The sequence below is a fragment of the Salmo salar genome, chromosome 07 (genome assembly GCF_965601325.2).
Source record: "Salmo salar chromosome 07, fSalSal1, whole genome shotgun sequence".
NCBI lineage: Eukaryota > Metazoa > Chordata > Actinopteri > Salmoniformes > Salmonidae > Salmo > Salmo salar.
In genome coordinates this window covers 75,153,849-75,177,500 of record NC_138297.1, presented here as the reverse complement: position 1 = coordinate 75,177,500, position 23,652 = coordinate 75,153,849, and the positions used below count along the sequence as shown (strand labels likewise).

Genomic DNA, 23,652 nt, shown 5'->3' with positions numbered 1-23,652 from the left:
CCCTCCCTCCCTCCCTCCCTCCCTCCCTCCTTCCTCTCCCCTCCCTCCTTCCTCTCCCCTCCCTCTCTCTCCCTCTCTCCCTCCCTCTCTCCTCTCTCTCTCCCCTCTCTCCTCTCTCTATCTCTCTCTCTCCCTCCCCTCTCCCCTCCCTCCCTTCCCTTCAACAGAAGAAGCTGGCTGTTAGAAGTTGCCCCGTAGGAGGGACCACCAAGCCCCTCTCCCTCATCAAGCCCCCTCCTCCTCCTCCTCCTCTCTCCATCTCCGTTCTACCGGCCAACCCGGTCGCCAAGACAGCTCCCGTTGCCATGGTGACCGCACACATGACCGGCGGACAAAAGGTGTTGTCGGGAACGGCAGCTCCAGGGAGCTCCTCCTCCTCTCCTCTACAGACATCCTCCATCAACCTCCTGACCAATAGAGGGTCGGGAGGGGCGGTGCTACAGCCTTACAGAAGGAGAGAGGTACTACACTGTTACTACTGTACTACTACTAGAATACATCTACTATACTACTACTATACTACTACTATACTACTACTATACTACTAATATACTACTACTATACTACCAGAATACCACTACTATACTACTACTATATTACCAGAATACTGCTACCATACCACCAGAATACTACTACTATACTACTGGAGTAATGCTACTATACTACTAGAATACTACTACTATACTACTAGAATACTACTGCTATACTACTAGAATACTACTACCATACCACTGGAATACTACTACTATACTATTACTACTATACTACTACTATATTACTACTATACTATGGGAACTATAGGGAAGGGCGGTGTTACAGCCTTACAGAAGGAGAGAGGTACTACACTGTTACTACTGTACTACTACTAGAATACATCTACTATACTACTAGAATACTACTACTATACTACTAAAAATACTACTACTAGAATACTACTACTATACTACTACCTATACTACTACTGTACTACTAGAATACTACTACTATACTACTACTATACTATACTATATTACTACTATACTTTGGGAACTATAGGAAGGGCGGTGTTACAGCCTTACAGAAGGAGAGAGGTACTACACTGTTACTACTGTACTACTACTACTATACTATAGGAACTATAGGAGGAACTGTGTTACAGCATTATAGTAGGAGAGAGGTACTACACTTACTACTAGAATACTACCACTATACTACTACTATACTTCTAGAAAACCACCACTATACTACTGCTAGAACAGTACTACTATACTACTAGAATACAGGTACTATGCTACTCGAATACTACTACTATACTACTAGAGTACTGCTACTATACTACTAGAATACTACTACTATACTACTAGAATACTACTGCTATACTACTAGAATACTACTACTATACTACTGCTATACTACTACTACTATACTACTACTATGCCACTGGAATACTACTACTATACTACTACTATACTACTAGAATACTGCTACTATACTACTAGAATACTACTACTATACTATAGGAACTATAGGAGGAACTGTGTTACAGCATTATAGTAGGAGAGAGGTACTACACTGTTACTACTGTACTACTACTACTACTATACTACTAGAATACTACTACTATACCACTACTATACTATAGAATACTACTACTATACTACTAGAATACTACTACTATACTACTACTGGAATACTAGTACGATGCTACTAGAATACTACTACTATACTACTAGAATACTGCTACTATACCACTAGAATACTACTAGAATACTACCAGAATACTGCTACTATACCACTAGAATACTACTACTAGAGTACTACTACTATACTACTAGAATACTACTGCTATACTACTAGAATACCACTACAATACTACTGGAATACTACTACTATACTACTAGAATACCACTAGAATTCTACTGGAATACTACTACTATACTACTAGAATACTACTACTATACTGCTAGAATACTACCGCTATGCTACCAGAATACTGCTACTATACTACTAGAACACTACTACTATACTACTAGAATACTACTACTATACTACTAGATTACTTCTACTATACTGCTGGAATACTACTACTATACAACTACTGTACTACCACTATACTACTACTATACTGCTACTATACTGCTGCTATACTACTAGAATACTACCGCTATACTACTAGAATACCACAACTATACTACCACTAGAATACTAGTACTATACTACTGGAATACAACTACTATACCACCACTATACTATAGAATACTACTACTATACTACTAGAATACTACTACTATAACTACTACTGGAATACTAGTACGATGCTACTAGAATACTACTACTATACTACTAGAATACTGCTACTATACCACTAGAATACTACTAGAATACTACCAGAATACTGCTACTATACCACTAGAATACTACTACTAGAGTACTACTACTATACTACTAGAATACTACTGCTATACTACTAGAATACCACTACAATACTACTGGAATACTACTACTATACTACTAGAATACCACTAGAATTCTACTGGAATACTACTACTATACTACTAGAATACTACTACTATACTGCTAGAATACTACCGCTATGCTACCAGAATACTGCTACTATACTACTAGAACACTACTACTATACTACTAGAATACTACTACTATACTACTAGATTACTTCTACTATACTGCTGGAATACTACTACTATACAACTACTGTACTACCACTATACTACTACTATACTGCTACTATACTGCTGCTATACTACTAGAATACTACCGCTATACTACTAGAATACCACAACTATACTACCACTAGAATACTAGTACTATACTACTGGAATACAACTACTATACCACCACTATACTATAGAATACTACTACTATACTACTAGAAAACTACTACTATACTACTACTAGAATACTAGTACTATGCTACTGGAATACTACTACTATACTACTAGAATACTTCTACTATACTGCTATAATACTACTGCTATACTACTAGAATACTACCTCTATACTACCAGATTACTGCTACTATACTACTAGAATACTACTACTACTACTATACTACTGGAATACTTCCACTATACTGCTAGAATACTACTACTATACAACTACTGTACTACCTCTATACTACTACTATACTGCTACTATACTGCTAGAACAATGCTATTATACTACTAGAATACTACTACTGCACTACCTCTATACTACTAGAATACTACTACTATACTGGCAGAATACTACTACTATACTGCTGGAATACTACTATACTACTAGAGCGCTACTACTATACTACTACTATACTACTGCTATACTACTACTACTATACTGGTGCTATACTACTGCTATACTACTACTATACTACTATTATACCTCCTCATCCTCCTCTTCCTCTCTGCCCTCTAAACTCCTCTTCCTCCTCCTCCTCCTCTTCCTCTCTGCCCTCTAAACTCCCTCTTCCTCCTCCCTCCTCCTCTTCCTCTTCCTCTTCCTCTCTGCCCTCTAAACTCCCCCCTCCTCCTCCTCTTCCTCCTCTGCCCTCTAAACTCCCCCCTCCTCCTCCTCTTCCTCTCTGCCCTCTAAACTCCCCCCTCCTCCTCCTCTTCCTCCTCTCTGCCCTCTAAACTCCCTCCCTCCTCCTCCTCTTCCTCTCTGCCCTCTAAACTCCCTCCTCCTCCTCTTCCTCCTCTCTGCCCTCTAAACTCCCTCCTCCTCCTCCTCCATCATAATCACACCATATTATCTCTTTATCGTGAGATTTAGATTTTTATTACACTTTCCTCCCCCGTCCCCCTCTCACACACACACACACACACACACACACACACACACACACACACACACACACACACACACACACAGTCAATAGTGCGTCCCTCCCTCCATGTAATTCTAGTCTGGTGAGAATCCTAATGCTGATCTCCCTCCTCCATCCTCCTGGTCTCTCATTCTACACAGCACTGTGGCTGCTGCCTGCATAGCATTTCAGCTGTTGTGATTCCTTAGAGACTGGTCTTGTTGTCAACCTGCAGCTCGTTGTAGATACTTTCTCACAGATTGAGGGTCAGGAGAGGAGATAACAGAGGAACTATATAGAGGAGAGAGAGAGAGAGAGACAGAGAGAGAGAGAGAGAGAGAGAGAGAGAGAGAGAGGGAGAGAGAGAGAGAGGGACAGAGAGAGGGAAGGGGAGGCTAGCATTTTATATAATACCTCCACGACATGCTAACCTCTCTACCATTACAATGACCGGGGGTTAGCATTTCATATAATACCTCCAAGACATGCTAACCTCTCACCATTACAATAACAGGGGAGGCTAGCATTTTATATCATACCTCCAAGACATGCTAACCTCTCACCATTACAATAACAGGGGAGGTTAGCATTTTATATCATACCCCCAAGACATGCTAACCTCTCACCATTACAATAACAGGGGAGGTTAGCATTTTATGTCATACCCCCAAGACATGCTAACCTCCGCATTACAATAACAGGGGAGGTTAGCATTTTATATCATACCACCAAGACATGCTAACCTCTCACCATTACAATAACAGGGGAGGTTAGCATTTTATATCATACCACTCAAGACATGCTAACCTCTCACCATTACAATAACAGGGGAGGTTAGCATTTTATATCATACCACCAAGACATGCTAACCTCTCACCATTACAATAACAGGGGGAGGTTAGCATTTTATATCATACCTCCAAGACATGCTAACCTCTCACCATTACAATAACAGGGGAGGTTAGCATTTTATATCATACCACCAAGACATGCTAACCTCTCACCATTACAATAACAGGGGAGGTTAGCATTTATATCGTACCCCCAAGACATGCTAACCTCTCACCATTACAATAACAGGGGAGGTTAGCATTTTATATCATACCACCAAGACATGCTAACCTCTCACCATTACAACAACAGGGAGGTTAGCATTTTGTGGTGGGGAGTATGATATTTATGCCTATGTAACTTCCTCATTCATCGTTATTCAAGATTCATTCAGGGTTATCCGTAACCATGGCAGCGCCCACGTTAATGTAGAAGTGTTCAGAATCATGTTCTATTCTTCTTTGATGATAAAAGTGACTCCAAAAATGTAACACAACATTATTTACCATTTATTTGTATTGGGCTCAAATAATCTGAACACACAACCAAAACAAAGAGCAAATGCCTCCAACAGTCTGTAGAGTCACCAGCTGGATGTAGTTACTGGGGTCATCAAACAGTCTGTAGAGTCACCAGCTGGATGTAGTTACTTGGGGTCATCCAACAGTCTGTAGAGTCACCAGCTTCATGTAGTTACTGGGGTCATCCAACAGTCTGTAGAGTCACCAGCTGGATGTAGTTACTGGGGTCATCCAACAGTCTGTAGAGTCACCAGCTTCATGTAGTTACTGGGTCATCCAACAGTCTGTACAGTCACCAGCTGGATGTGGGCATGCTGGGGTCATCCAACAGTCTGGTAGAGTCACCAGCTGGATGTAATTACTGGGGTCATCCAACAGTCTGTAGAGTCACCAGCTTCATGTAGTTACTGGGGTCATCCAACAGTCTGTAGAGTCACCAGCTGGATGTAGTTACTGGGGTCATCCAACAGTCTGTAGAGTCACCAGCTGGATGTAGTTACTGGGGTCATCCAACAGTCTGTAGAGTCACCAGCTTCATGGTAGTTGCTGGGGTCATCCAACAGTCTGTAGAGTCACCAGCTTCATGTAGTTACTGGGGTCATCCAACAGTCTCAGAGTCACCAGCTTCATGTAGTTACTGGGGTCATCCAACAGTCTGTAGAGTCACCAGCTGGATGTAGTTACTGGGGTCATCCAACAGTCTGTAGAGTCACCAGCTGGATGTAGTTACTGGGGTCATCCAACAGTCTGTAGAGTCACCAGCTGGATGTAGTTACTGGGTCATCCAACAGTCTGTAGAGTCACCAGCTGGATGTAGTTACTGGGGTCATCCAACAGTCTGTAGAGTCACCAGCTGGATGTAGTTACTGGGGTCATCCAACAGTCTGTAGAGTCACCAGCTTCATGTAGTTACTGGGGTCATCCAACAGTCTGTAGAGTCACCAGCTTCATGTAGTTACTGGGGTCATCCAACAGTCTGTAGAGTCACCAGCTGGATGTAGTTACTGGGGTCATCCAACAGTCTGTAGAGTCACCAGCTTCATGTAGTTACTGGGGTCATCCAACAGTCTGTAGAGTCCACCAGCTGGATGTAGTTACTGGGTCATCCAACAGTCTGTAGAGTCACACTGGATGTAATTACTGGGGTCATCCAACAGTCTGTAGAGTCACCAGCTTCATGTAGTTACTGGGGTCATCCAACAGTCTGTAGAGTCACCAGCTGGATGTAGTTACTGGGGTCATCCAACAGTCTGTAGAGTCACCAGCTGATGTAGTTACTGGGGTCATCCAACAGTCTGTAGAGTCACCAGCTTCATGTAGTTACTGGGGTCATCCAACAGTCTGTAGAGTCACCAGCTTCATGTAGTTACTGGGGTCATCCAACAGTCTGTAGAGTCACCAGCTTCATGTAGTTACTGGGGTCATCCAACAGTCTGTAGAGTCACCAGCTGGATGTAGTTACTGGGGTCATCCAACAGTCTGTAGAGTCACCAGCTGGATGTAGTTACTGGGGTCATCCAACAGTCTGTAGAGTCACCAGCTGGATGTAGTTACTGGGTCATCCAACAGTCTGTAGAGTCACCAGCTGGATGTAGTTACTGGGGTCATCCAACAGTCTGTAGAGTCACCAGCTGGATGTAGTTACTGGGTCATCCAACAGTCTGTAGAGTCACCAGCTTCATGTAGTTACTGGGGTCATCCAACAGTCTGTAGAGTCACCAGCTTCATGTAGTTACTGGGGTCATCCAACAGTCTGTAGAGTCACCAGCTGGATGTAGTTACTGGGGTCATCCAACAGTCTGTAGAGTCACCAGCTTCATGTAGTTACTGGGGTCATCCAACAGTCTGTAGAGTCACCAGCTGGATGTAGTTACTGGGGTCATCCAACAGTCTGTAGAGTCACCAGCTGGATGTAGTTACTGGGGTCATCCAACAGTCTGTAGAGTCACCAGCTGGATGTAGTTACTGGGGTCATCCAACAGTCTGTAGAGTCACCAGCTGCATGTAGTTACTGGGGTCATCCAACAGTCTGTAGAGTCACCAGCTGGATGTAGTTACTGGGGTCATCCAACAGTCTGTAGAGTCACCAGCTGGATGTAGTTACTGGGTGATCCAACAGTCTGTAGAGTCACCAGCTTCATGTAGTTACTGGGGTCATCCAACAGTCTGTAGAGTCACCAGCTTCATGTAGTTACTGGGATCATCCAACAGTCTGTAGAGTCACCAGCTGGATGTAGTCACTGGGTCATCCAACAGTCTGTAGAGTCACCAGCTTCATGTAGTTACTAGGGGTCATCCAACAGTCTGTAGAGCCACCAGCTTCATGTAGTTACCGGGGTCATCCAACAGTCTGTAGAGTCACCAGCTTCATGTAGTTACTGGGGTCATCCAACAGTCTGTAGAGTCACCAGCTGGATGTAGTTACTGGGGTCATCCAACAGTCTGTAGAGTCACCAGCTGGATGTAGTTACTGGGGTCATCCAACAGTCTGTAGAGTCACCAGCTTCATGTAGTTACTGGGGTCATCCAACAGTCTGTAGAGTCACCAGCTTCATGTAGTTACTGGGGTCATCCAACAGTCTGTAGAGTCACCAGCTGGATGTAGTTACTGGGGTCATCCAACAGTCTGTAGAGTCACCACTTCATGTAGTTGGGGTCATCCCAGCAGTCTGTAAGTCACCTGCTGGATGTAGTTCTGGGGTCATCCAACAGTCTGTAGAGTCACCAGCTGGATGTAATTACTGGGGTCATCCAACAGTCTGTAGAGTCACCAGCTTCATGTAGTTACTGGGGTCATCCAACAGTCTGTAGAGTCACCAGCTGGATGTAGTTACTGGGGTCATCCAACAGTCTGTAGAGTCACCAGCTGGATGTAGTTACTGGGGTCATCCAACAGTCTGTAGAGTCACCAGCTTCATGTAGTTACTGGGGTCATCCAACAGTCTGTAGAGTCACCAGCTTGATGTAGTTACTGGGGTCATCCAACAGTCTGTAGAGTCACAGCTTCATGTAGTTCTCGGGGTCATCCAACAGTCTGTAGAGTCACCAGCTGGATGTAGTTACTGGGGTCATCCAACAGTCTGTAGAGTCACCAGCTGGATGTAGTTACTGGGGTCATCCAACAGTCTGTAGAGTCACCAGCTGGATGTAGTTACTGGGTCATCCAACAGTCTGTAGAGTCACCAGCTGGATGTAGTTACTGGGGTCATCCAACAGTCTGTAGAGTCACCAGCTGGATGTAGTTACTGGGGTCATCCAACAGTCTGTAGAGTCACCAGCTTCATGTAGTTACTGGGGTCATCCAACAGTCTGTAGAGTCACCAGCTTCATGTAGTCTACTGGGGTCATCCAACAGTCTGTAGAGTCACCAGCTTCATGTGGTTACTGGGGTATCCATCAGACTGTAGAGTCACCAGCTTCATGTAGTTACTGGGGTCATCCAACAGTCTGTAGAGTCACCAGCTGGATGTAGTTACTGGGGTCATCCAGACAGTCTGTAGAGTCACCAGCTGGATGTAATTACTGGGTGCATCCAACAGTCTGTAGTAGTCACCAGCTGGATGTCAGTCTGGGGTCATCCAACAGTCTGTAGAGTCACGCAGCTGGATGTAGTTCTTGGGGTCATCCAACAGTCTGTAGAGTCACCAGCTGGATGTGAGTTGCTGGGGTCATCCAACAGTCTGTAGAGTCACCAGCTGGATGTAGTTACTGGGATCATCCAACAGTCTGTAGAGTCACCAGCTTCATGTAGTTACTGGGGTCATCCAACAGTCTGTAGAGTCACCAGCTTCATGTAGTTACTGGGATCATCCAACAGTCTGTAGAGTCACCAGCTGGATGTAGTTACTGGGGTCATCCAACAGTCTGTAGAGTCACCAGCTGGATGTAGTTACTGGGGTCATCCAACAGTCTGTAGAGTCACCAGCTGGATGTAGTTACTGGGGTCATCCAACAGTCTGTAGAGTCACCAGCTGGATGTAGTTACTGGGCTCATCCAACAGTCTGTAGAGTCACCAGCTGGATGTAGTTACTGGGGTCATCCAACAGTCTGTAGAGTCACCAGCTTCATGTAGTTACTGGGGTCATCCAACAGTCTGTAGAGTCACCAGCTGGATGTAGTTACTGGGGTCATCCAACAGTCTGTAGAGTCACCAGCTTCATGTAGTCATTGGGGTCATCCAACAGTCTGTAGAGTCACCAGCTGGATGTAGTTACTGGGGTCATCCAACAGTCTGTAGAGTCCCCAGCTGGATGTAGTCACTGGGGTCATCCAACAGTCTGTAGAGTCACCAGCTGGATGTAGTTACTGGGGTCATCCAACAGTCTGTAGAGTCGCCAGCTGGATGTAGTCACTGGGTCATCCAACAGCTCTGTAGAGTCACCAGCTGGATGTAGTTACTGGGGTCATCCAACAGTCTGGAGAGTCCCCAGCTGGATGTAGTCTACTGGGGCCACCCCCAACAGCTCCGTAGAGTCACCAGCTTCATGTAGTTACTGGGGTCATCCAACAGTCTGTAAGTCACCAGCTTCATGTAGTTACTGGGGTCATCCAACAGTCTGTAGAGTCACCAGCTGGATGTAGTTCTGGGTTATCGCAACAGTCTGTAGAGTCACCAGCTGGATGTGGTCTATGGGGTCATCCAACAGTCTGTTGAGTCACCAGCTGGATGTAGTTACTGGGGTCATCCAACAGTCTGTAGAGTCACCAGCTGGATGTAGTTGCTGGGGTCATCCAACAGTCTGTAGAGTCACCAGCTTCATGTAGTTACTGGGTAATCCAACAGTCTGTAGAGTCACCAGCTGGATGTAGTTACTGGGGTCATCCAACAGTCTGTAAGTCACCAGCTGGATGTAGATTACTGAGGTCATCCAACAGTCTGTAGAGTCACCAGCTTCATGTAGTTACTGGGGTCATCCAACAGTCTGTAGAGTCACCAGCTGGATGTAGTTACTGGGGTCATCCAACAGTCTGTAGAGTCACCAGCTTCATGTAGTTACTGGGGTCACCCAACAGTGTGTGGAGTCACCAGCTTCATGTAGTTACTGGGGTCATCCAACAGTCTGTAGAGTCACCAGCTGGATGTAGTTACTGGGGTCATCCAACAGTCTGTAGAGTCACCAGCTTCATGTAGTTACGGGTCATCCAACAGTCTGTAGAGTCACCAGCTTCATGTAGTTACTGGGGTCATCCAACAGTCTGTAGAGTCACCAGCTGCATGTAGTTACTGGGGTCATCCAACAGTCTGGTAGAGTCCACCAGCTTCATGTAGTCACTGGGGTCATCCAACAGTCTGTAGAGTCACCAGCTGGATGTAGTTACTGGGGTCATCCAACAGTCTGTAGAGTCACCAGCTGGATGTAGTTACTGGGGTCATCCAACAGTCTGTAGAGTCACCAGCTGCATGTAGTTACTGGGGTCATCCAACAGTCTGTAGAGTCACCAGCTTGATGTAGTTATCTGGGGTCATCCAACAGTCTGTAGAGTCACCAGCTTCATGTAGTTACTGGGTCATCCAACAGTCTGTAGAGTCACCAGCTGGATGTAGTTACTGGGGTCATCCAACAGTCTGTAGAGTCACCAGCTGGATGTAGTTACTGGGGTCATCCAACAGTCTGTAGAGTCACCAGCTGGATGTAGTTACTGGGGTCATCCAACAGTCTGTAGAGTCACCAGCTGGATGTAGTCACTGGGGTCATCCAACAGTCTGTAGAGTCACCAGCTGGATGTAGTTACTTGGGGTCATCCAACAGTCTGTAGAGTCACCAGCTGGATGTAGTTACTGGGGTCATCCAACAGTCTGTAGAGTCAGCCAGCTGGATGTAGTTACTGGGGTCATCCAACAGTCTGTAGAGTCACCAGCTTCATGTAGTTACTGGGATCATCCAACAGTCTGTAGAGTCAACAGCTGGATGTAGTTACTGGGGTCATCCAACAGTCTGTAGAGTCACCAGCTGGATGTAGTTACTGGGGTCATCCAACAGTCTGTAGAGTCACCAGCTGGATGTAGTTACTGGGGTCATCCAACAGTCTGTAGAGTCACCAGCTGGATGTAGTTACTGGGGTCATCCAACAGTCTGTAGAGTCACCAGCTTCATGTAGTTACTGGGATCATCCAACAGTCTGTAGAGTCAACAGCTGGATGTAGTTACTGGGGTCATCCAACAGTCTGTAGAGTCACCAGCTTCATGTAGTTACTGGGGTCACCCAACAGTCTGTAGAGTCACCAGCTTCATGTAGTTACTGGGGTCATCCAACAGTCTGTAGAGTCACCAGCTGGATGTAGTTACTGGGGTCATCCAACAGTCTGTAGAGTCACCAGCTTCATGTAGTTACAGGGGTCTTCCAACAGTCTGTAGAGTCACCAGCTTCATGTAGTTACTGGGGTCATCCAACAGTCTGTAGAGTCACCAGCTTCATGTAGTTACTAGGGTCATCCAACAGTCTGTAGAGTCCCCAGCTTCATGTAGTCATTGGGGTCATCCAACAGTCTGTAGAGTCACCAGCTGGATGTAGTTACTGGGGTCATCCAACAGTCTGTAGAGTCACCAGCTGGATGTAGTTACTGGGGTCATCCAACAGTCTGTAGAGTCACCAGCTGGATGTAGTTACTGGGGTCATCCAACAGTCTGTAGAGTCACCAGCTTCATGTAGTTACTGGGGTCATCCAACAGTCTGTAGAGTCACCAGCTGGATGTAGTTACTGGGGTCATCCAACAGTCTGTAGAGTCACCAGCTTCATGTAGTTACTGGGATCATCCAACAGTCTGTAGAGTCAACAGCTGGATGTAGTTACTGGGGTCATCCAACAGTCTGTAGAGTCACCAGCTTCATGTAGTTACTGGGGTCACCCAACAGTCTGTAGAGTCACCAGCTTCATGTGAGTTACTGGGGTCATCCAACAGTCTGTAGAGTCACCAGCTGGATGTAGTTACTGGGGTCATCCAACAGTCTGTAGAGTCACCAGCTTCATGTAGTTACAGGGGTCTTCCAACAGTCTGTAGAGTCACCAGCTTCATGTAGTTACTGGGGTCATCCAACAGTCTGTAGAGTCACCAGCTTCATGTAGTTACTAGGGTCATCCAACAGTCTGTAGAGTCCCCAGCTTCATGTAGTCATTGGGGTCATCCAACAGTCTGTAGAGTCACCAGCTGGATGTAGTTACTGGGGTCATCCAACAGTCTGTAGAGTCACCAGCTGGATGTAGTTACTGGGGTCATCCAACAGTCTGTAGAGTCACCAGCTGGATGTAGTTACTGGGGTCATCCAACAGTCTGTAGAGTCACCAGCTTCATGTAGTTACTGGGGTCATCAAACAGTCTGTAGAGTCACCAGCTTCATGTAGTTACTGGGGTCATCCAACAGTCTGTAGAGTCACCAGCTGGATGTAGTTACTGGGGTCATCCAACAGTCTGTAGAGTCACCAGCTGGATGTAGTTACTGGGGTCATCCAACAGTCTGTAGAGTCACCAGCTGGATGTAGTTACTGGGGTCATCCAACAGTCTGTAGAGTCACCAGCTGGATGTAGTTACTGGGGTCATCCAACAGTCTGTAGAGTCACCAGCTGGATGTAGTTACTGGGGTCATCCAACAGTCTGTAGAGTCACCAGCTGGATGTAGTTACTGGGGTCATCCAACAGTCTGTAGAGTCACCAGCTGGATGTAGTTACTGGGGTCATCCAACAGTCTGTAGAGTCACCAGCTTCATGTAGTTACTGGGATCATCCAACAGTCTGTAGAGTCAACAGCTGGATGTAGTTACTGGGGTCATCCAACAGTCTGTAGAGTCACCAGCTGGATGTAATTACTGGGGTCATCCAACAGTCTGTAGAGTCACCAGCTGGATGTAGTTACTGGGGTCACCCAACAGTCTGTAGAGTCACCAGCTTCATGTAGTTACTGGGGTCATCCAACAGTCTGTAGAGTCACCAGCTGGATGTAGTTACTGGGGTCATCCAACAGTCTGTAGAGTCACCAGCTGGATGTAGTTACTGGGGTCATCCAACAGTCTGTAGAGTCACCAGCTGGATGTAGTTACTGGGGTCATCCAACAGTCTGTAGAGTCACCAGCTTCATGTAGTTACTGGGATCATCCAACAGTCTGTAGAGTCACCAGCTGGATGTAGTTACTGGGGTCATCCAACAGTCTGTAGAGTCACCAGCTTCATGTAGTTACTGGGATCATCCAACAGTCTGTAGAGTCACACAGCTTCGATGTAGTTACTGGGGTCATCCAACAGTCTGTAGAGTCACCAGCTGGATGTAGTTACTGGGGTCATCCAACAGTCTGTAGAGTCACCAGCTGGATGTAGTTACTGGGGTCATCCAACAGTCTGTAGAGTCACCAGCTGGATGTAGTTACTGGGGTCATCCAACAGTCTGTAGAGTCACCAGCTTCATGTAGTTACTGGGATCATCCAACAGTCTGTAGAGTCACCAGCTGGATGTAGTTACTGGGGTCATCCAACAGTCTGTAGAGTCACCAGCTGGATGTAGTTACTGGGGTCATCCAACAGTCTGTAGAGTCACCAGCTGGATGTAGTTACTGGGGTCATCCAACAGTCTGTAGAGTCACCAGCTTCATGTAGTTACTGGGGTCACCCAACAGTCTGTAGAGTCACCAGCTGGATGTAGTTACTGGGGTCATCCAACAGTCTGTAGAGTCACCAGCTGGATGTAGTTACTGGGGTCATCCAACAGTCTGTAGAGTCACCAGCTGGATGTAGTTACTGGGGTCTTCCAACAGTCTGTAGAGTCACCAGCTGCATGTAGTTACTGGGGTCATCCAACAGTCTGTAGAGTCACCAGCTGGATGTAGTTACTGGGGTCATCCAACAGTCTGTAGAGTCCCCAGCTTCATGTAGTCACTGGGGTCATCCAACAGTCTGTAGAGTCACCAGCTGGATGTAGTTACTGGGGTCATCCAACAGTCTGTAGAGTCACCAGCTGGATGTAGTTACTGGGGTCATCCAACAGTCTGTAGAGTCACCAGCTGGATGTAGTTACTGGGGTCATCCAACAGTCTGTAGAGTCACCAGCTGTCATGTAGTTACTGGGGTCATCCAACAGTCTGTAGAGTCACCAGCTGGATGTAGTTACTGGGGTCATCCAACAGTCTGTAGAGTCACCAGCTGGATGTAGTTACTGGGGTCATCCAACAGTCTGTAGAGTCACCAGCTGGATGTAGTTACTGGGGTCATCCAACAGTCTGTAGAGTCACCAGCTGGATGTAGTTACTGGGGTCACCCAACAGTCTGTAGAGTCACCAGCTTCATGTAGTTACTGGGGTCATCCAACAGTCTGTAGAGTCACCAGCTGGCATGTAGTTACTGGGGTCATCCAACAGTCTGTAGAGTCACCAGCTTCATGTAGTTACTGGGGTCTTCCAACAGTCTGTAGAGTCACCAGCTGGATGTAGTTACTGGGGTCATCCAACAGTCTGTAGAGTCACCAGCTGCATGTAGTTACTGGGGTCATCCAACAGTCTGTAGAGTCCCCAGCTTCATGTAGTCACTGGGGTCATCCAACAGTCTGTAGAGTCACCAGCTGGATGTAGTTACTGGGGTCATCCAACAGTCTGTAGAGTCACCAGCTGGATGTAGTTACTGGGGTCATCCAACAGTCTGTAGAGTCACCAGCTGGATGTAGTTACTGGGGTCATCCAACAGTCTGTAGAGTCACCAGCTGGATGTAGTTACTGGGGTCATCCAACAGTCTGTAGAGTCACCAGCTTCATGTAGTTACTGGGGTCATCCAACAGTCTGTAGAGTCACCAGCTAGAGTCACCAGCTTCATGTAGTTACTGGGGTCATCCAACAGTCTGTAGAGTCACCAGCTGGATGTAGTTACTGGGGTCATCCAACAGTCTGTAGAGTCACCAGCTGGCATGTAGTTACTGGGGTCATCCAACAGTCTGTAGAGTCACCAGCTGGATGTAGTTACTGGGGTCATCCAACAGTCTGTAGAGTCACCAGCTGGATGTAGTTACTGGGGTCATCCAACAGTCTGTAGAGTCACCAGCTGGATGTAGTTACTGGGGTCATCCAACAGTCTGTAGAGTCACCAGCTGGATGTAGTTACTGGGGTCATCCAACAGTCTGTAGAGTCACCAGCTGGATGTAGTTACTGGGGTCATCCAACAGTCTGTAGAGTCACCAGCTGGATGTAGTTACTGGGGTCATCCAACAGTCTGTAGAGTCACCAGCTGGATGTAGTTACTGGGGTCATCCAACAGTCTGTAGAGTCACCAGCTGGATGTAGGTTACTGGGGTCACCCAACAGTCTGTAGAGTCACCAGCTGGATGTAGTTACTGGGGTCATCCAACAGTCTGTAGAGTCACCAGCTGGATGTAGTTACTGGGGTCATCCAACAGTCTGTAGAGTCACCAGCTGGATGTAGTTACTGGGGTCATCCAACAGTCTGTAGAGTCACCAGCTGGATGTAGTTACTGGGGTCATCCAACAGTCTGTAGAGTCACCAGCTGCATGTAGTTACTGGGATCATCCAACAGTCTGTAGAGTCACCAGCTGGATGTAGTTACTGGGGTCATCCAACAGTCTGTAGAGTCACCAGCTGCATGTAGTTACTGGGGTCATCCAACAGTCTGTAGAGTCACCAGCTGGATGTAGTTACTGGGGTCATCCAACAGTCTGTAGAGTCACCAGCTGGATGTAGTTACTGGGGTCATCCAACAGTCTGTAGAGTCACCAGCTGGATGTAGTTACTGGGGTCATCCAACAGTCTGTAGAGTCACCAGCTGGATGTAGTTACTGGGGTCATCCAACAGTCTGTAGAGTCACCAGCTGGATGTAGTTACTGGGGTCATCCAACAGTCTGTAGAGTCACCAGGCTTCATGTAGTTACTGGGGTCATCCAACAGTCTGTAGAGTCACCAGCTGGATGTAGTTACTGGGGTCATCCAACAGTCTGTAGAGTCACCAGCTGGATGTAGTTACTTGGGGTCATCCAACAGTCTGTAGAGTCACCAGCTGGATGTAGTTTACTGGGGTCATCCAACAGTCTGTAGAGTCACCAGCTGGATGTAGTTACTGGGGTCATCCAACAGTCTGTAGAGTCACCCAGCTGGATGTAGTTACTGGGGTCATCCAACAGTCTGTAGAGTCACCAGCTGGATGTAGTTACTGGGGTCATCCAACAGTCTGTAGAGTCACCAGCTGGATGTAGTTACTGGGGTCATCCAACAGTCTGTAGAGTCACCAGCTGGATGTAGTTACTGGGGTCATCCAACAGTCTGTAGAGTCACCAGCTGGATGTAGTTACTGGGGTCATCCAACAGTCTGTAGAGTCACCAGCTGGATGTAGTTACTGGGGTCATCCAACAGTCTGTAGAGTCACCAGCTGGATGTAGTTACTGGGGTCATCCAACAGTCTGTAGAGTCACCAGCTGCATGTAGTTACTGGGTCCATCCAACAGTCTGTAGAGTCACCAGCTTCGATGTAGTTACTGGGGGTCATCCAAACAGTCTGTAGAGTCACCAGCTTGATGTAGTCACTGGGGTCATCCAACAGTCTGTAGAGTCACCTGCTGGATGTAGTTACTGGGGTCATCCAACAGTCTGTAGAGTCACCAGCTGGATGTAGTCACTGGGGTCATCCAACAGTCTGTAGAGTCACCAGCTGGATGTAGTTACTGGGGTCATCCAACAGTCTGTAGAGTCAACCAGCTGGATGTAGTTACTGGGGTCATCCAACAGTCTGTAGAGTCACCAGCTGGATGTAGTTACTGGGGTCATCCAACAGTCTGTAGAGTCACCAGCTGGATGTAGTTACTGGGGTCATCCAACAGTCTGTAGAGTCACCAGCTGGATGTAGTTACTGGGGTCATCCAACAGTCTGTAGAGTCACCAGCTGGATGTAGTTACTGGGGTCATCCAACAGTCTGTAGAGTCACCAGCTGGCATGTAGTTACTGGGGTCATCCAACAGGTCTGTAGAGTCACCAGCTGGATGTAGTTACTGGGGTCATCCAACAGTCTGTAGAGTCACCAGCTGGATGTAGTTACTGGGGTCATCCAACAGTCTGTAGAGTCACCAGCTGGCATGTAGTTACTGGGTCATCCAACAGTCTGTAGAGTCACCAGCTGGCATGTAGTTACTGGGGTCATCCAACAGTCTGTAGAGTCACCAGCTGGATGTAGTTACTGGGGTCATCCAACAGTCTGTAGAGTCACCAGCTTCGATGTAGTTACTGGGGTCATCCAACAGTCTGTAGAGTCACCAGCTGGATGTAGTTACTGGGGTCATCCAACAGTCTGTAGAGTCACCAGCTGGATGTAGTTTACTGGGGTCATCCAACAGTCTGTAGAGTCACCAGCTGGATGTAGTTACTGGGGTCATCCAACAGTCTGTAGAGTCACCAGCTTCATGTAGTTACTGGGGTCATCCAACAGTCTGTAGAGTCACCAGCTTCATGTAGTTACTGGGGTCATCCAACAGTCTGTAGAGTCACCAGCTGGATGTAGTTACTGGGGTCATCCAACAGTCTGTAGAGTCACCAGCTGGATGTAGTTACTGGGGTCATCCAACAGTCTGTAGAGTCACCAGGCTGGATGTAGTTACTGGGGTCATCCAACAGTCTGTAGAGTCACCAGCTGCATGTAGTTACTGGGGTCATCCAACAGTCTGTAGAGTCACCAGCTGGATGTAGTTACTGGGGTCATCCAACAGTCTGTAGAGTCACCAGCTGGATGTAGTTACTGGGGTCATCCAACAGTCTGTAGAGTCACCAGCTGGATGTAGTTACTGGGGTCATCCAACAGTCCTGTAGAGTCACCAGCTGGATGTAGTTACTGGGGTCATCCAACAGTCTGTAGAGTCACCAGCTGGATGTAGTTACTGGGGTCATCCAACAGTCTGTAGAGTCACCAGCTGGCTGTAGTTACTGGGGTCATCCAACAGTCTGTAGAGTCACCAGCTGGATGTAGTTACTGGGGTCATCCAACAGTCCTGTAGAGTCACCAGCTGCGATGTAGTTACTGGGGTCATCCAACAGTCTGTAGAGTCACCAGCTGGATGTAGTTACTGGGGTCATCCAACAGTCTGTAGAGTCCCCAGCTGGATGTAGTTACTGGGGTCATCCAACAGTCTGTAGAGTCACCCAGCTGGATGTAGTTACTGGGGTCATCCAACAGTCTGTAGAGTCACCAGCTGGATGTAGTTTACTCTGGGGTCATCCAACAGCTCTGTAGAGTCCCCAGCTGGATGTAGTTACTGGGGTCATCCAACAGTCTGTAGAGTCACCAGCTGGATGTAGTTACTGGGGTCATCCAACAGTCTGTAGAGTCACCAGCTGGATGTAGTTACTGGGGTCATCCAACAGTCTGTAGAGTCACCAGCTTCATGTAGTTACTGGGGTCATCCAACAGTCTGTAGAGTCACCAGCTGCATGTAGTTACTGGGGTCATCCAACAGTCTGTAGAGTCACCAGCTGGATGTAGTTACTGGGGTCATCCAACAGTCTGTAGAGTCACCAGCTGGATGTAGTTACTGGGGTCATCCAACAGTCTGTAGAGTCACCAGCTTCGATGTAGTTACTGGGGTCATCCAACAGTCTGTAGAGTCACCAGCTGGATGTAGTTACTGGGGTCATCCAACAGTCTGTAGAGTCACCAGCTGGATGTAGTTACTGGGGTCATCCAACAGTCTGTAGAGTCACCAGCTGGATGTAGTTACTGGGGTCATCCAACAGTCTGTAGAGTCACCAGCTGGATGTAGTTACTGGGGTCATCCAACAGTCTGTAGAGTCACCAGCTGGATGTAGTTACTGGGGTCATCCAACAGTCTGTAGAGTCACCAGCTGGATGTAGTTACTGGGGTCATCCAACAGTCTGTAGAGTCACCAGCTGGATGTAGTTACTGGGGTCATCCAACAGTCTGTAGAGTCACCAGCTGGATGTAGTTACTGGGGTCATCCAACAGTCTGTAGAGTCACCAGCTGGATGTAGTTACTGGGGTCATCCAACAGTCTGTAGAGTCACCAGCTGGATGTAGTTACTGGGGTCATCCAACAGTCTGTAGAGTCACCAGCTGGATGTAGTTACTGGGGTCATCCAACAGTCTGTAGAGTCACCAGCTGGATGTAGTTACTGGGGTCATCCAACAGTCTGTAGAGTCACCAGCTGGATGTAGTTACTGGGGTCATCCAACAGTCTGTAGAGTCACCAGCTTGATGTAGTTACTGGGGTCATCCAACAGTCTGTAGAGTCACCAGCTGGATGTAGTTACTGGGGTCATCCAACAGTCTGTAGAGTCACCAGCTGGATGTAGTTACTGGGGTCATCCAACAGTCTGTAGAGTCACCAGCTGGATGTAGTTACTGGGGTCATCCAACAGTCTGTAGAGTCACCAGCTGGATGTAGTTACTGGGGTCATCCAACAGTCTGTAGAGTCACCAGCTTCATGTAGTTACTGGGGTCATCCAACAGTCTGTAGAGTCACCAGCTGGATGTAGTTACTGGGGTCATCCAACAGTCTGTAGAGTCACCAGCTGGATGTAGTTACTGGGGTCATCCAACAGTCTGTAGAGTCACCAGCTGGATGTAGTTACTGGGGTCATCCAACAGTCTGTAGAGTCACCAGCTTCATGTAGTTACTGGGGTCATCCAACAGTCTGTAGAGTCACCAGCTTCATGTAGTTACTGGGGTCATCCAACAGTCTGTAGAGTCACCAGCTGGATGTAGTTACTGGGGTCATCCAACAGTCTGTAGAGTCACCAGCTGGATGTAGTTACTGGGGTCATCCAACAGTCTGTAGAGTCACCAGCTGGATGTAGTTACTGGGGTCATCCAACAGTCTGTAGAGTCACCAGCTGGATGTAGTTACTGGGGTCATCCAACAGTCTGTAGAGTCACCAGCTGGATGTAGTTACTGGGGTCATCCAACAGTCTGTAGAGTCACCAGCTGGATGTAGTTACTGGGGTCATCCAACAGTCTGTAGAGTCACCAGCTGGATGTAGTTACTGGGGTCATCCAACAGTCTGTAGAGTCACCAGCTGCATGTAGTTACTGGGGTCATCCAACAGTCTGTAGAGTCACCAGCTGGATGTAGTTACTGGGGTCATCCAACAGTCTGTAGAGTCACCAGCTGGATGTAGTTACTGGGGTCATCCAACAGTCTGTAGAGTCACCAGCTGGATGTAGTTACTGGGGTCATCCAACAGTCTGTAGAGTCACCAGCTGGATGTAGTTACTGGGGTCATCCAACAGTCTGTAGAGTCACCAGCTGGATGTAGTTACTGGGGTCATCCAACAGTCTGTAGAGTCACCAGCTGGATGTAGTTACTGGGGTCATCCAACAGTCTGTAGAGTCACCAGCTGGATGTAGTTACTGGGGTCATCCAACAGTCTGTAGAGTCACCAGCTGGATGTAGTTACTGGGGTCATCCAACAGTCTGTAGAGTCACCAGCTGGATGTAGTTACTGGGGTCATCCAACAGTCTGTAGAGTCACCAGCTGCATGTAGTTACTGGGGTCATCCAACAGTCTGTAGAGTCACCAGCTGGATGTAGTTACTGGGGTCATCCAACAGTCTGTAGAGTCACCAGCTGCATGTAGTTACTGGGGTCATCCAACAGTCTGTAGAGTCACCAGCTGCATGTAGTTACTGGGGTCATCCAACAGTCTGTAGAGTCACCAGCTGCATGTAGTTACTGGGGTCATCCAACAGTCTGTAGAGTCACCAGCTGGATGTAGTTACTGGGGTCATCCAACAGTCTGTAGAGTCACCAGCTGGATGTAGTTACTGGGGTCATCCAACAGTCTGTAGAGTCACCAGCTGGATGTAGTTACTGGGGTCATCCAACAGTCTGTAGAGTCACCAGCTGCATGTAGTTACTGGGGTCATCCAACAGTCTGTAGAGTCACCAGCTGGATGTAGTTACTGGGGTCATCCAACAGTCTGTAGAGTCACCAGCTGCATGTAGTTACTGGGGTCATCCAACAGTCTGTAGAGTCACCAGCTGGATGTAGTTACTGGGGTCATCCAACAGTCTGTAGAGTCACCAGCTGGCATGTAGTTACTGGGGTCATCCAACAGTCTGTAGAGTCACCAGCTGGATGTAGTTACTGGGGTCATCCAACAGTCTGTAGAGTCACCAGCTGGATGTAGTTACTGGGGTCATCCAACAGTCTGTAGAGTCACCAGCTGGATGTAGTTACTGGGGTCATCCAACAGTCTGTAGAGTCACCAGCTGCATGTAGTTACTGGGGTCATCCAACAGTCTGTAGAGTCACCAGCTGGATGTAGTTACTGGGGTCATCCAACAGTCTGTAGAGTCACCAGCTGGATGTAGTTACTGGGGTCATCCAACAGTCTGTAGAGTCACCAGCTGGATGTAGTTACTGGGGTCATCCAACAGTCTGTAGAGTCACCAGCTTCATGTAGTTACTGGGGTCATCCAACAGTCTGTAGAGTCACCAGCTGCGATGTAGTTACTGGGGTCATCCAACAGTCTGTAGAGTCACCAGCTGGATGTAGTTACTGGGGTCATCCAACAGTCTGTAGAGTCACCAGCTGGATGTAGTTACTGGGGTCATCCAACAGTCTGTAGAGTCACCAGCTGGATGTAGTTACTGGGGTCATCCAACAGTCTGTAGAGTCACCAGCTGGATGTAGTTACTGGGGTCATCCAACAGTCTGTAGAGTCACCAGCTGGATGTAGTTACTGGGGTCATCCAACAGTCTGTAGAGTCACCAGCTGCATGTAGTTACTGGGGTCATCCAACAGTCTGTAGAGTCACCAGCTTCATGTAGTTACTGGGGTCATCCAACAGTCTGTAGAGTCACCAGCTGGATGTAGTTACTGGGGTCATCCAACAGTCTGTAGAGTCACCAGCTGGATGTAGTTACTGGGGTCATCCAACAGTCTGTAGAGTCACCAGCTGGATGTAGTTACTGGGGTCATCCAACAGTCTGTAGAGTCACCAGCTGGATGTAGTTACTGGGGTCATCCAACAGTCTGTAGAGTCACCAGCTGCATGTAGTTACTGGGGTCATCCAACAGTCTGTAGAGTCACCAGCTGGATGTAGTTACTGGGGTCATCCAACAGTCTGTAGAGTCACCAGCTGGATGTAGTTACTGGGGTCATCCAACAGTCTGTAGAGTCACCAGCTGGATGTAGTTACTGGGGTCATCCAACAGTCTGTAGAGTCACCAGCTGCATGTAGTTACTGGGGTCATCCAACAGTCTGTAGAGTCACCAGCTTCATGTAGTTACTGGGGTCATCCAACAGTCTGTAGAGTCACCAGCTGGATGTAGTTACTGGGGTCATCCAACAGTCTGTAGAGTCACCAGCTTCATGTAGTTACTGGGGTCATCCAACAGTCTGTAGAGTCACCAGCTGGATGTAGTTACTGGGGTCATCCAACAGTCTGTAGAGTCACCAGCTTCATGTAGTTACTGGGGTCATCCAACAGTCTGTAGAGTCACCAGCTGGATGTAGTTACTGGGGTCATCCAACAGTCTGTAGAGTCACCAGCTGGATGTAGTTACTGGGGTCATCCAACAGTCTGTAGAGTCACCAGCTGGATGTAGTTACTGGGGTCATCCAACAGTCTGTAGAGTCACCAGCTGGATGTAGTTACTGGGGTCATCCAACAGTCTGTAGAGTCACCAGCTGGATGTAGTTACTGGGGTCATCCAACAGTCTGTAGAGTCACCAGCTGGATGTAGTTACTGGGGTCATCCAACAGTCTGTAGAGTCACCAGCTGGATGTAGTTACTGGGGTCATCCAACAGTCTGTAGAGTCACCAGCTGGATGTAGTTACTGGGGTCATCCAACAGTCTGTAGAGTCACCAGCTGGATGTAGTTACTGGGGTCATCCAACAGTCTGTAGAGTCACCAGCTGGATGTAGTTACTGGGGTCATCCAACAGTCTGTAGAGTCACCAGCTGGATGTAGTTACTGGGGTCATCCAACAGTCTGTAGAGTCACCAGCTGGATGTAGTTACTGGGGTCATCCAACAGTCTGTAGAGTCACCAGCTGGATGTAGTTACTGGGGTCATCCAACAGTCTGTAGAGTCACCAGCTGGATGTAGTTACTGGGGTCATCCAACAGTCTGTAGAGTCACCAGCTGGATGTAGTTACTGGGGTCATCCAACAGTCTGTAGAGTCACCAGCTGCATGTAGTTACTGGGGTCATCCAACAGTCTGTAGAGTCACCAGCTGGATGTAGTTACTGGGGTCATCCAACAGTCTGTAGAGTCACCAGCTTCATGTAGTTACTGGGGTCATCCAACAGTCTGTAGAGTCACCAGCTGGATGTAGTTACTGGGGTCATCCAACAGTCTGTAGAGTCACCAGCTGGATGTAGTTACTGGGGTCATCCAACAGTCTGTAGAGTCACCAGCTGGATGTAGTTACTGGGGTCATCCAACAGTCTGTAGAGTCACCAGCTGCATGTAGTTACTGGGGTCATCCAACAGTCTGTAGAGTCACCAGCTGGATGTAGTTACTGGGGTCATCCAACAGTCTGTAGAGTCACCAGCTGCATGTAG

The 23,652-nt window shown here is 47.5% G+C and overlaps 1 protein-coding gene across 1 annotated transcript in view; it reads left to right on the top strand.

Moving 5' to 3' along the window:
* The window catches only part of LOC106596918 (uncharacterized), a 192,047-nt gene that overhangs the window by 122,867 nt on the left and 45,528 nt on the right, over window positions 1-23,652 (top strand). Inside the window, exon 3 of the mRNA XM_082977244.1 lies at window positions 168-461. Within this exon, the coding sequence (XP_082833370.1) occupies window positions 168-461 (294 nt within the window). The remainder of the gene's footprint in view (window positions 1-167; window positions 462-23,652) is intronic.